Consider the following 12,584-nt stretch of genomic DNA (forward strand, 5'->3'; position numbering starts at 1 on the left):
TGGAAATAGAAAAGGGGGAGGGGGAGGAAGACAGGAAGGGGGGGAAAAGAGCGAAATAGCAAAGTGTTATAATGATAATACTAAAGTAAGTGTTTATCAGGTCTATAAAGAGGGAGGGAGAAAGGAAAGGAGCGAGGGGAGGAAGAGGAAAGAGGAAAACAACAGAGGATAACATGATCATACCGAAAAGAGTTTATCAGAATGTTTACAATAAGAGAGAGAGAGAGAGAGAGAGAGAGAGAGAGAGAGAGAGAGAGAGAGAGAGAGAGAGAGAGAGAAAACTAAGGGCGGGAAGAAGTATAAACAAATAAACGATACAGAAGAGTGTATCAGAGAGCTTAGACAAAGAGAGAGCGAGGGAGAGAGAAAGATAGAGACAAAAAGAAAGGAAAAGAGGGAGGAAATATGTAACAAAGGCTAACATGATAACACATAAGAGTGTATATAGAGTGCAGCTAACGTCCACACCTGACATCAGACATACATTTGTACAGGCAGAGACAGATCGTATATAGCAGAGCCCGGCGCACGCACTCACCCGCGGCTCCTAGCCCCGTGCTGAGCGTGACGGCGCCGGCAAACAGATCAAAATATCCATCATGATAAAATGCAATAACGTCTGTTTATGTCAATATTGGGGCGGCAGCAACGACAATAACTAGAACTAGAACTACCCTATACTATTTTATCTACTTATATCATACCAATTCTCTCTCTCTCTCTCTCTCTCTCTCTACCAACACTAAAATTAAATTAAGAAACACAAACCCAACAATATAAATAACAAATAACAATGAGCTGAACAAAACAACGAAAACCACACAAAACAAACGCAATACATTACAAGCAAACGACACAATACAATACAAACAATAAAATAGACAGGGACAACAGCGACAACTTAAACCACAAAAGCAATAATAATAATAATGATAATAATAACAATGGGTTCCCATGAGTGTTTTTTTTAGCTTCATGGTACAGGAGGAAGGCCGTTTGTGATGACCCTCATCACACTACCTTTGCAAATGTCAAAAACTACTACGAGAACTTTGTCAAATATGTTTGCTTACGCGCTGAAATGTTTTAACAATATGGACCAAGCCTAGTCTGAACAAGTAATATGAAAGTGGCTCTCGGGTCGAAAACTCGCACTGCTTATTGAAAACTTCTGAGAATACACTGACACAAAGAATCCGTATGTCTGAGATTTGTCAACGGGTGAAAATCGGAATATCTAAAATCGAGGCGTATTGACAAGTTTTCTTATGGCAAAAGTTGTGCAATATGGAAAACCTCCTTGAAGATAGCATAGTCTTCTTTAGCATAAGAGAAAACTAAAGACTTGAAACTTCAATCTTCTGAATGAGTGTAAGGAGAGATTGCCATTATGTTCATGTGCATGCGGTCAAAACTAGAATTTTTTGAAATGGTAGTAATGGTGGTGGTGGTTGTAGTAGTCAAAGTAATGGTAGTAGACGCGGTGGCCGAGTGGTTAGCGTGCGGGCATGGTGAGCTCGGGGACCCAGGTTCGAGACCCAGCGCTACACCCTGACGCCTTTCAATCATCGCCGAGGGGCGGATGAGTACCCATATGCTGTCCAGATGTTTAGTCATCCCAAACTTCAGCGACTTCGGTCATGAGGAGCACAAGGGTGGGGGGTTGGGGGGGGAGGCATGAGCCTGGCAGGAGTCATCTATCGAGGCAGTCAATATGAAGAAAATTCGCCTGCGCCACTAACGGGTTGGGGTCGTCCACGAGACCCAAGAAATGGCGTTACAGGCAGCACCAAAGTGGTAGTGGTAGGAATGGCAGCAGCAGTAATAGTAATAATGGTTGGAGCAGCAGCCGGAGAGATGAGTGGGAAGGTGAGTAATAGAATTGAGATGAATATAACAAGAAGAACAGTACCAGCAATACTGATAAGAACGATAGGCAGAGGGAAGGAAATTCAAATGTTGCAAGTCATGGTAAATCAAGACATCCTACAGCTAATAGGAGTCAGTAAACATGGAACAGGAAGAAACGTAGAAGAAAGAAAAATAAAAGAGCAAGGGAAAAGAGTGAAGGATAGTTGACAACAGACAAAGACACTCCCTTGAGAGAACTGATACATGACCAGACATAGGCACAACACGGCTTCGGAATATGAAGGGAAGCAGCCACAGCGCTCACTGGGACACACGAAGCAACAGCGCACTACACAACCCAAGAAAAACAATGAAAAAAATGAATTAATATACTAAATAAGTTGCTTTACCGTAAGATAGTCCCAATAACAGTAATAAAAGGATATCGTAATAGAAGGAACACATAATGAATACTCCGACACAGGGAAAGTATATACTGGGTCTGACTTTGGGAAGAGATGGAGCTGGGAAACACATGAATGAGTCAGTAGGAAAGGAAGAAGAGAGAACTGATGGAATGATGTAGGCTCAAAGCCTTCCTGACGCCTCACTCCTGCCTGCCGTCCCGGCGTCCCTTCTGAGTGAAACGACGCCGCCTTCTTCTTGTTTTGCCGGTACCGCTTCCTCTTCCTGGCCTTCTTCTCCTTGGGCGAGATGTTGTCTATTGCGATCGTCTTATATGTGAAGGGAAATAGGAGGTGCCACATGTAGGCCGTCGAGCCTACTTCAGTCTCCTTGTTTCTTTTCTGTTTATTTTTGTGAAACGATTTTGCTTTAGATTTTGGCGTTGAAAAGGAGCCTGCAGAGGAGGAGGAGGAGGAGTAGTGGTAGGAGGAGGAGGAGTAGTGGTAGGAGGAGGACGCGTACGAGGAGGAGGAAGCCGAAGAAGAAGAAGAGGCCGAGTAGGAAGGCTTCCTCCCCGGAGCCTTGGCCTGACTGGCCGTGCTCCTTATCCGTGCGTCGTATCGGGCCCGTGAGTCGGGGTCGGAGAGCGTCTCCATCACCTGCTGCAGCTGCTGGAATTTTGTCTTGGCGTTCCGGTCATTCGGGTTCTTGTCAGGGTGAATTTTGAGGGCGAGGCGGTGGTAGGCTTTCTTGATCTCCTGCAGGGTGGCCTCGGGCTTCACGCCCAGGAGCTCGTAGTGGGTTTTGTTTGCCATTGGTCCAGGTAGTGGATACACGCGTATAGGCGTTCCATTCAGCACGTCACCTCGGTGTCGGACACGCCGTTTTGGGTAGCTCGGAGTTGACATTGCATGGACCAGAGGCTAGAGCTGGCTGGCATACCTGTATGGGCGCAAATCACTGCGATGATCAGGTGTCTGTAGTCACTTTACACCAAACTAAGAAGACCCCCACTGTTACCTTAGGGGAAGAAGGAGGGGGCCTCTAGGCTAAGCCTGCGCAAGATAACTATAGGGAGAAAAAAGCTCCGAGGTGCGAAGCCGTCGTCATGACCACTATGTACAGGAGGGAGCATAGGGATACATGCAGACCACAGGAAGCCAGTCGGCGTACACACGGCGCCTCCTGGGAATGGTTGATTCACCGAGCTCCCTTCCCGGCCATAAATGTGTCTAACCTCTACTGAAAATTTTCAGTGGTGTCTGCCCCTTGTGTTCCATTCACCTACCACCACCTGGTCGTGAAGTAGTTCTTTGCCATTTCCTTCCTCAACCTAAATTCATCTAATCTGTATCAGTTGTTGTTTGTTCTTTTCTCTGTGTATTTTTTTATATAAGTGTTTCATCAGGAACTCCCTTGCCAATCCCTTTAACCTATTCAGAAACCCCATTTGCATCTCCTCGAAGTCTACGCCTTTGAAAAGAATGTAAGTTAAGGTTTTCAATTGTTCTCTGCTGTAAAATATAAATCCTTGGAGCAGTTTAATCATTCATTCATTCGAGTACTGATTCGAGGGAATCTATATGCATTATGTAATGGATGCACAAAGGGAAAAAAAGGATGACTCAGGTGGGACCTAATCAACAAAAGGTAAAGTTGACAGCACACCCTACAGTGCGCGTGGCGGCGGTGCTCATCTCCGTCCCGTTGGTCCTCTGAACCTGTGGTGGATAAGAATCCATTACCCCGACACGGGCCAGTGTAACATCCGGGTTTCCACATCCTGCCTTCCCCAGCTTTCCCCAGATATTCGTTCATCGACCATCCCGAAGAGGAGGATGAACAGCTGGGGCTGCACTCCGACTGCCAAGGCCGGGACTCGAGCCTGGCCCGCATATTTGTAGTCAGGGATGATAACCACTGGGCCGATGTAACGCATAAACTACTCAGTGCCAGATACAGTTATTTGATTCAGGTGTTCTTGGTGTGTCGGTTCTTGCGCTTTTTACTATAAATGTCAAGACTGTTTGCGCAGATCCTGGCAGTAATACAATGGCTGCTTTTTCTTTCTGTCCCCCTTTCTCTCGTCCGTCCACACCCATAAACACACCCACTTCGATTTCTTTAATTGTCCCGTGTACTCCCCCTCCCACCCACCACCACTGCTGCCACCATGAGGAGAAGGAAGAGGAGGAGGAGGAGGAAGAGGAAACATGGAAACATGAACTAGCAGGCAGCAGAAAGCCTGTTGGCCTGCTTTCAGTGATTTAATCAATCCGTTTGCCATAGGAGTGGCATGCAGGGAAGGATTAAAGTACTTGTGTATCTACTCTTGGATACGTTCAGTTCCTCCCGATGCAGGAAAGTGGCGATCAATGCGAATCTTGAAGGAGTTGATGCTCTCTGCGCTAACCACTTCTGCAGGAAGGCTGTTCCAGTGGCGAACAACTCTATTCGAGAATTAACTCCTGCCGATGTCGGCATTGCATCGCTTTGCAATTGTTTTTCCGTTGTTTCTTGTTCTCAGGTTAGTTTGTAGCGTGAAGAGTTTGGGTGATCAACGTTGCTGAGCTTTTCCAGGTACTTGAAGACTTGTATCATGTCTCCCCGCAGTCGTCTCTTTTCAACGTGAAGAGGTTGTTGAGTCGCTCGAGTCGCTCTTCATAGGGATTCGTCCTCAGTGATGGTATCATTTTCGTGGCGCGGCGCTGTACTCTCTCAAGTAATTCAATGTCTTTCCTGTAATTTAGAGACCAGAATTGCGGCGTATTCCAGGTGGGGCCTTACCAGCGAATTATACAAGGATAACATAACTCCCGGCGTCTTGTATTCGAAGTTCCTCGCTATGAACCCAAGCATTTGTATTGGCTTTCTTACAGGCGGACTTGCAGTGTTTTGTTTGTTTCAAGTCACTGCTGATGGTTAACCCTAGTTCTCTTTACTCTTTCACTACATGTATTTGTTCTCCACCCATGTGGTATGTGTGGTTGCTGTTTCTGGATCCGATATGCATTACTTTACATTTGGTAGTGTTGAAGAACATCTGCCATTTTTCTGACCACCGAGTGATCAGGTCCAGGTCTCTCTGAATAATTTCGCAGTCTGCCGTCGTGAGGGCCTTCCCACCCACCTTTGTGTCGTCGGCAAATTTTGAAAGATTGGATTTCAATCCTAGTTCTAGGTCGTTGATATATATGATGAAGATTATGGGTCCCAGCACTGACACTTGTGGTACTCCACTTGTGACCGGGAGCCACTCGAAGGCCTGTACGTTGAGTACAACTCTGTTTTCTTCCAGTGAGCCAGTCTTTGATCCACGCTGTCAGGTTGTCGCCTAACCCCGCCGACTTGAGTTTCCTGAGGAGTCTTTCGTGTTGGACTTTGTCAAAGGCGTTTTGAAAGTCTAGATATATAACATCACTGGGGATATGATTATCCCAGTTTTCATAGATACCTTGGAAGAAGTCCAATAAATTGGTTAAGCATGAGCGCTTATTCCTGAAACCCTGCTGAGCATCGGAAATGATGTTGCTGTCTTCAAGGAACCTAAGGAGTTTGTCTCTGATGATCTTTTCGAGGATTTTTCCCGCCACTGAGGTTAAGCTGATTGGTCTGAAGTTTAGGGCCATGCTTTTGTCTCCCTTTTTGTAGATCGGTGTTACGTTCGCTTGTTTCCAGTCTTTCGGGACTTTGTTTTGTTGTTGTGACAGATTGTAGATGGCGGTGAGTGGGTGGAGGATTTGCTGCTTGAGTTCCTTAAGTAGCCTGGGTGACAAGTCGTCGGGTCCGGTGGACTTGTTTGTCTCGAGTTTGTCTAGGTACTTTTTCATATCCCGTTCGTCGACTGTACCAATTTCTAGGGGAGTGATTCCCATCGGTGGGGTAGGGCTCTCGGGTACGGACTAGGTGTTCTCGACCGTGAAAACAGACGCGAAGTTTTTGTTTAGAATTTCGACCATTTGTCTGCTGTCCTGTGTTAGTACGTCACTTTGTAAGTAGGTAGGAAGACACCTACCGAACGGCGTGAGCTACTCCCAGTGAGGATATATGGGAAGCGAGGAGGTGCTGAAGCCCTTCAAAGACCCTTCCCATGTCCTCACTAACCGTTTCCCTTTGTCTCATCAGAGAGTAGTTCAGCATGCTCTCTAAAGACAGTTCCTCTCTCTTTTACACCAAACTACATTCACAACACACACACCTTTTCCCAAAATTCAAAATTCAAAATGACGAGAAATTACCGAGCCTCAGGTCCCCACCTGTGGGGGACCATAAATTCCCAGGAGGACTCCTCTTCTGGCTGCCGACTTGAGAGGTGTCCTGATAACTCCTCGAACCTCCTCCTTATCAATTTCTGCAACATTCGCGGTCTTCGTTCTAAATTTCCTTCTGTGGAACACCTTCTCTCCTCCTCTAAACCTCTCCTTCTCTTCCTCATCAAACACAGGTTTCTGAGGCTACTGACAGCAACCTCTACTCTGTTCCTCCTACTATCTCTATCCTAAATTTCAAACCAAAGCTGGATATTTGCGCCTACGTGCGCAACGACATCACTGCTCTCGTGCCCACGACCTTGACTCTTCTGAATTTTCTACCATCTGGCTAAGACTTCATTGTCATTCGATTACTAAAAACATCTGTGCTGTCTATCTCTCACCTAACTCTACTAACTATGTAAAATTCTTTGACTATTTGAACTCAAAAGTGAAGCATATCTTGACTCACTCTCCCTTCGCTGAATCTCAATCTTAGGAGATTTCAATGTTCACCTCCAGGTTTGGCTTTCATCCTCTTTCACTGACCAGCCTGGTGAACAAGCCTACAACTTTGCTCTCCTCAACGACCTAGAGCAGTTCATTCAGCACCCTACTCGTATTCCCGACCGTCTTGGAGACACGCTCAACATTCTAGACCTCTTCCTTACCTCTAATCCTTCTGCTTACTCTGTCAAACTGTTCTCTCCGTTGGGCTCCTCCGATCATAACCTTATTTCTGTATCCTGTCCTATCGCTCCTGTACATCCCCTGGAACCACCGAAGAGGCGCTGGATGCTTCTGGCATTTTGCTTCAGCTCGGTGGGACGACTTGAGGATGTACTTTTCCATTCCCGTGGAATGATTACTGCTTCCAGGAGAGAGACCCTCTGTGTGTGCCCAGCTCATCAGAGGTGATTGTCTCTGGAATGAGGCTACATTCCACGTTCTTTCTCTACTCCTCATGCTAAAAGCCTTGGTGTAATCATGCTTGTTCTCTTGCTATTACAGATAGAGACAGCTCACAAAAGGTTCCAGAGCCTTCGAACACCCTTAACTTTGCCCTTTACATTTCAGCCCGGAATCGTGCGAAATCTATTCTCCGACTTACCAAAACTTCTTTTATCAATAGAAATGTCAATAACACTTTTCTAATTCTTCCCGTGACTTCTGGCATCTACCCAAAAATATCTCCTCCAATTTCACTTCTTCCTTTTCCTCCTCTCCTTAACCTGACGGCAGCAGTGCCATCTCATCTGTCTCTAAGGCTGAACTCTTCGCTCAAACTTTCTGTAAGAACTCTACCCTGGACGATTCTGGGCATATTCCTCATGCTCATCCCTCCTCTGACTCCTTTATGCCTGTTCTTAAAATTCTTCCAAATGACGTTTTCTATGGCCTCTCTGGCCTCAACTCTCAGAAGGCTTATGGACCTGATGGAGTGCCTCCTATTGTCCTTAAAACTGTGCTTCCGTGCTGACACCCTGCCTTGTCAAACTCTTTCGTTTCTGCCTATCAACATCTACCTTTCCTTCCTGCTGGAAGTATGCCTTTGTACAGCCTGTGCCTTTGAAGGGTGACCGTTCCAGTCCCTCAAACTACCACCCTATAGCTTTACTTTCCTGTCTGTATAAAGCTTTTGAATCAATCCTTAACCGGAAGATTCAAAAGCACCTTTCCACTTCTAACCTTCTATCTGATCGCCAGTATAGGTTTCGCAAGCATCGTTCTACTGGTGATCTCCTTGCCTTCCTAACTGACTCTTGGTCATCCTCTCTTAGGCGTTTCGGTGAAACCTTTGCTAATGCGCTGGACATATCAAAAGCTTTTGATAGGGTCTGGCACAAATCTTTGCTTTCCAAACTATCCTCCTACGGTTTCTATCCTTCTCTCTGTACCTTTATTTCCAGTTTCCTTTCTGACCGTTCTATTTCTGCTGTGGTGGACGGTCACTGTTCTTCCGCTAAACCTATTAACAGTGGTGTCCCACAGGGTTCTGTTCTATCTCCCACTCTCTTTCTGTTGTTCATTGATGATCTTCTTTCCAAAACGAACTGTCCTGTTCATTCTTACGCCGATGACTCCACTCTGCATTACTCAACTTCTTTTAATAGAAGACCCACTCCACAGGAACTTAACGATTCAAGGCTGGAGGCAACAGAACGCTTAGCCTCAGCCCTTAATATTATTTCCGATTGGGGCAAGAGGAACCTGGTGTTCTTCAACGCCTCAAAAACACAGTTTCTCCACCTATCCACTCGACACAATCTTCCAAACATCTATCCCCTATTCTTTGACAACACCCAGCTATCACCTTCCTCAACACTAAACATCCTCAGTCTATCCTTAACTCAAAATCTCAACTGGAAACTTCATATCTCATCTCTTACTAAATCAGCTTCCTCGAGGCTGGGCGTTCTGTACCGTCTCCGCCAGTTCTTCTCCCCCGCACAGTTGCTGTCCATACAGGGCCTTGTCCGCCCTCGTATGGAGTATGCATCTCATGTGGGGGTCTCAACTCACACAGCTCTTCTGGACAGAGTGGAGGCAAAGGCTCTTCGTCTCATCAGCTCTCCTACTCATACTGATAGTCTTCTACCTCTTAAATTCCGCCGCAATGTTGCCTCTCTTTCTATCTTCTATCGATATTTCCACGCTGACTGCTCTTCTGAACTTGCTAACTGCATGCCTCCCCTCACCCCGCTGCACTCTACTGTCTACTCATGCTCATCCCTATACTGTCCAAACCCCTTATGCAAGAGTTAACCAGCATCTTCACTCTTTCATCCCTCACGCTGGTAAACTCTGGAACAATCTTCCTTCATCTGTATTTCCTCCTGCCTACGACTTGAACTCTTTCAAGAGGAGGGTATCAGGACACCTCTCCTCCCGAAACTGACTTATCTTTCGGCCACCTCTTTGGATTCTTTTAGGAGCAGCGAGTAGCGGGCTTTTTTTTTATTAATGTTTACTTTTTTGTTGACTTGTGCTGTCTCCTTTGCTGTAAAAAAAAAAAAAAGTCAGTTCAGCAAAACAACAAGAACAAAAAAAAAAAAAAAAAAACGATTCTAAATACCACCACCACCACCAACAACAACAGCCGTAAGTCACCTTAATACACCATAGATTCCACATGCCTCTATAGTTAATACCAACATACCAGTGCCTTACGCAACAACAACAACAACAACAACAACAACAACAACAACAACAACAATAGCATCAACAACAACAACAACAACAACAACAACAACAACAACAGCATCAACAACAACAACAACAACAATTATAATAATAATAATAATAATAATAATAATAATAATAATAATAATAATAATAATATGGATAACAAAATGAAGAACAAGAACAAGAAGAACAAGAGCAAGAACAAGAAAAATAAGAAGACGAAGAAAAAAAAAACTAACAATAACAGAAACAACAATATCCAACAGCAACAAAACAAATCATATCGAAAAACAAAAACAAAAAACACACACATAGAAAAACAATCCCCAGAACACGTCACAAATAGGAAACGAACAAAACAGAAGTGGGTGACATTCCAACTCCAATCCCTTATAAAACCTTTCCTTAATGACCGGCTGTCGAACACTAATAAATACAGATAAGATAAAGAAAAGGGCACGTGAGCCTTTCCCCACGACCAGGTGTTGAGCTAATAAATCCTCAGGTAATTCAGGTAACCCTTATCTTCACACACCTGAGACGAACGCAAGAACTTAAGCACCTACGCATGTTATATTATTACGTCACTGTGTTGTTTTGCTCTCTCTCTCTCTCTCTCTCTCTCTCTCTCTCTCTCTCTCTCTCTCTCTCTCTCTCTCTCTCTCTCTCTCTCTCTCTCTCTCTCTCTCTCTCCCAACGTTGTCCAGTGTCGCGGTATTTATACATCATTTTTGCTATTATCCTAAAAACGACACAATCTCAACACTATGACCATATTAGATTATCCAGCCATTTAATTAAATTAATTGAAAGGTATTAAGTAGCTGACATACGAGAGGAAGCGAGAAGTCTTGAGAGTGTGTGGCAGATATGTGGGGCAGTGCTGACCATAGGTCTACACACCACCGGCCAGTTTCAAATCGAAATAATACAGTACCTTTAGGATACATTTACTGATAGATAGAAAGTTTTTAAGAAACGTGAGAAATACAGCGCGGTTTGGTGCAAGATGTTCCGCCTCGAAGATAAATTGTACCAGACCTTTGGCCCGAAGAACCGCCGGTGACCGAGAGAGCCTGCCAGGTTGAGGAAGCCTGGGAGGGGGGTAGAAATGGGAGGCCGACTATAGGGGAGTTACGCTGGGGGGAAAGGATGGGAGAACGAAGGATGAGGATGGGGAGGCCGACGATAGGGGAGTTACGTCGGGGAAGGATGGGAGGGAAAAGATGAGGATAGGGAGGCCGACGATAGGGGAGTTACGCCGGGGAATGATGGGGCGGGGGCAGGATGGGAGGGGAGGGTGGATTCCTCAACAGAACGAGCTCAGCAGAGGATATCGTGGTCATTATTATAGATAGCCCTCGTCAGTGTCACAGATTCCTTCGACTGGAACGTGCTAAATAATGTAATCCAAGTCATCTGTATCCTTGGCCTCATCGACGGGAACGAGTGACGTTTGAATATTGGGCTCGTCATCTGCAGGACCGACTTCCTCAAATTCATGGGCGGCATGTCCTCCATTTTCAACGTTGGGGATAACCATCTCTTTAACAAGGTCGTTATTTTCTTCCATGAAGATGTCCAGCGCTTTCATTAAGGTCGTCATTTTCTTCCATGCAGATGTCCAGCACTTTGATAAGGTCGTCATTTTCTTCACTGGAGAAGGCCAGCGCTTTGACAAAGTTGTCATTTTCTTCCTTGGAGAGGGCCACCGCTTTTACAAGGTCGTTAATTTCATCCATGGAAATGGCCAACGCTTTTACAAGCTCGTCATCTTCAGCCTTGGGGATGGCCAGCGCTTTTACAAGCTCGTCATCTTAAGCCTTGGGGATGTCCAGCGCTTTTACAAGCTCGTCATCTTCAGCCTTGCAGATATCCAGCGCTTTTACAAGTTTGTCATCTTCAGCCTTGCAGATATCCAGCGCTTTTACAAGTTCGTCATCTTCAGCCTTGCAGATATTCAGCGCTTTTACAAGTTCGTCATCTTCAGCCTTGCAGATATCCAGCGCTTTTACAAGTTCGTCATCTTCAGCCTTGCAGATATCCAGCGCTTTTACAAGCTCGTCATCTTCAGCCTTGCAGATATCCAGCGCTTTACAAGCTCGTCATCATCAGCCTTGCAGATATCCAGCGCTTACAAGTTTGTCATCTTCAGCCTTGCAAATATCAAGCGCTTTTACAAGCTCGTCATCTTCAGCCTTGCAGATATCCAGCGCTTTTACAAGTTCGTCATCATCAGCCTTGGGGATGGCCAACGCTTTTACAAGCTCGTTATCTTCAGCCTTGCAGATATCATGCGCTTGTGCAAGTTCGTCATCTTCAGCCTTGCAGATATCCAGCGCTTTTACAAGGTCGTCATCATCAGCCTTGCAGATATCCAGCGCTTGTACAAGTTCGTCATCTTCAGCCTTGCAGATATCCAGCGCTTGTACAAGTTCGTCATCTTCAGCCTTGCAGATATCCAGCGCTTTTACAAGGTCGTCATCTTCAGCCTTGCAGATATCCAGCGCCATACAAGGTCGTCATCTTCAGCCTTGCAGATATCCAGCGCTTTTACAAGCTCGTCATCTTCAGCCTTGCAGATATCCAGCGCTTTTACAAGGTCGTCATCTTCAGCCTTGCAGATATCCAGCGCTTGTACAAGGTCGTCATCTTCAGCCTTGGGGATGGCCAACGCTTTTACAAATTCGTCATCTTCAGCCTTGCAGATATCCAGCGCTTTTACAAGTTCGTTATCTTCAGCCTTGCAGATATCCAGCGCTTTTACAAGGTCGTCATCATCAGCCTGGGGATAGCCAACGCTTACAAGCTCGTAATCTTCAGCCTTGCAGATATCCAGCGCTTGTTCAAGTTCGTCATCTTCAGCCTTGCAGATATCCAGCGCTTGTACAG

The 12,584-nt window shown here is 45.5% G+C and overlaps 1 protein-coding gene across 1 annotated transcript; it reads left to right on the plus strand.

Annotated features, from left to right (window-relative positions):
- Nucleotides 1-1,857: 1,857 nt before the first annotated feature.
- LOC126989231 (uncharacterized) lies at nucleotides 1,858-12,504 on the plus strand (the record flags this gene model as incomplete). The annotated part of the gene is made up of 3 exons (XM_050847865.1): nucleotides 1,858-1,869; nucleotides 11,816-12,169; nucleotides 12,295-12,504. Coding segments are annotated over exons 1-3 (576 nt in total), but the record flags the coding sequence as incomplete, so codon positions are not given.
- Between the last annotated feature and the right edge of the window lie 80 nt (nucleotides 12,505-12,584).

This window comes from Eriocheir sinensis, unplaced genomic scaffold (genome assembly GCF_024679095.1).
Source record: "Eriocheir sinensis breed Jianghai 21 unplaced genomic scaffold, ASM2467909v1 Scaffold1104, whole genome shotgun sequence".
Taxonomy (NCBI): Eukaryota; Metazoa; Arthropoda; class Malacostraca; order Decapoda; family Varunidae; genus Eriocheir; species Eriocheir sinensis.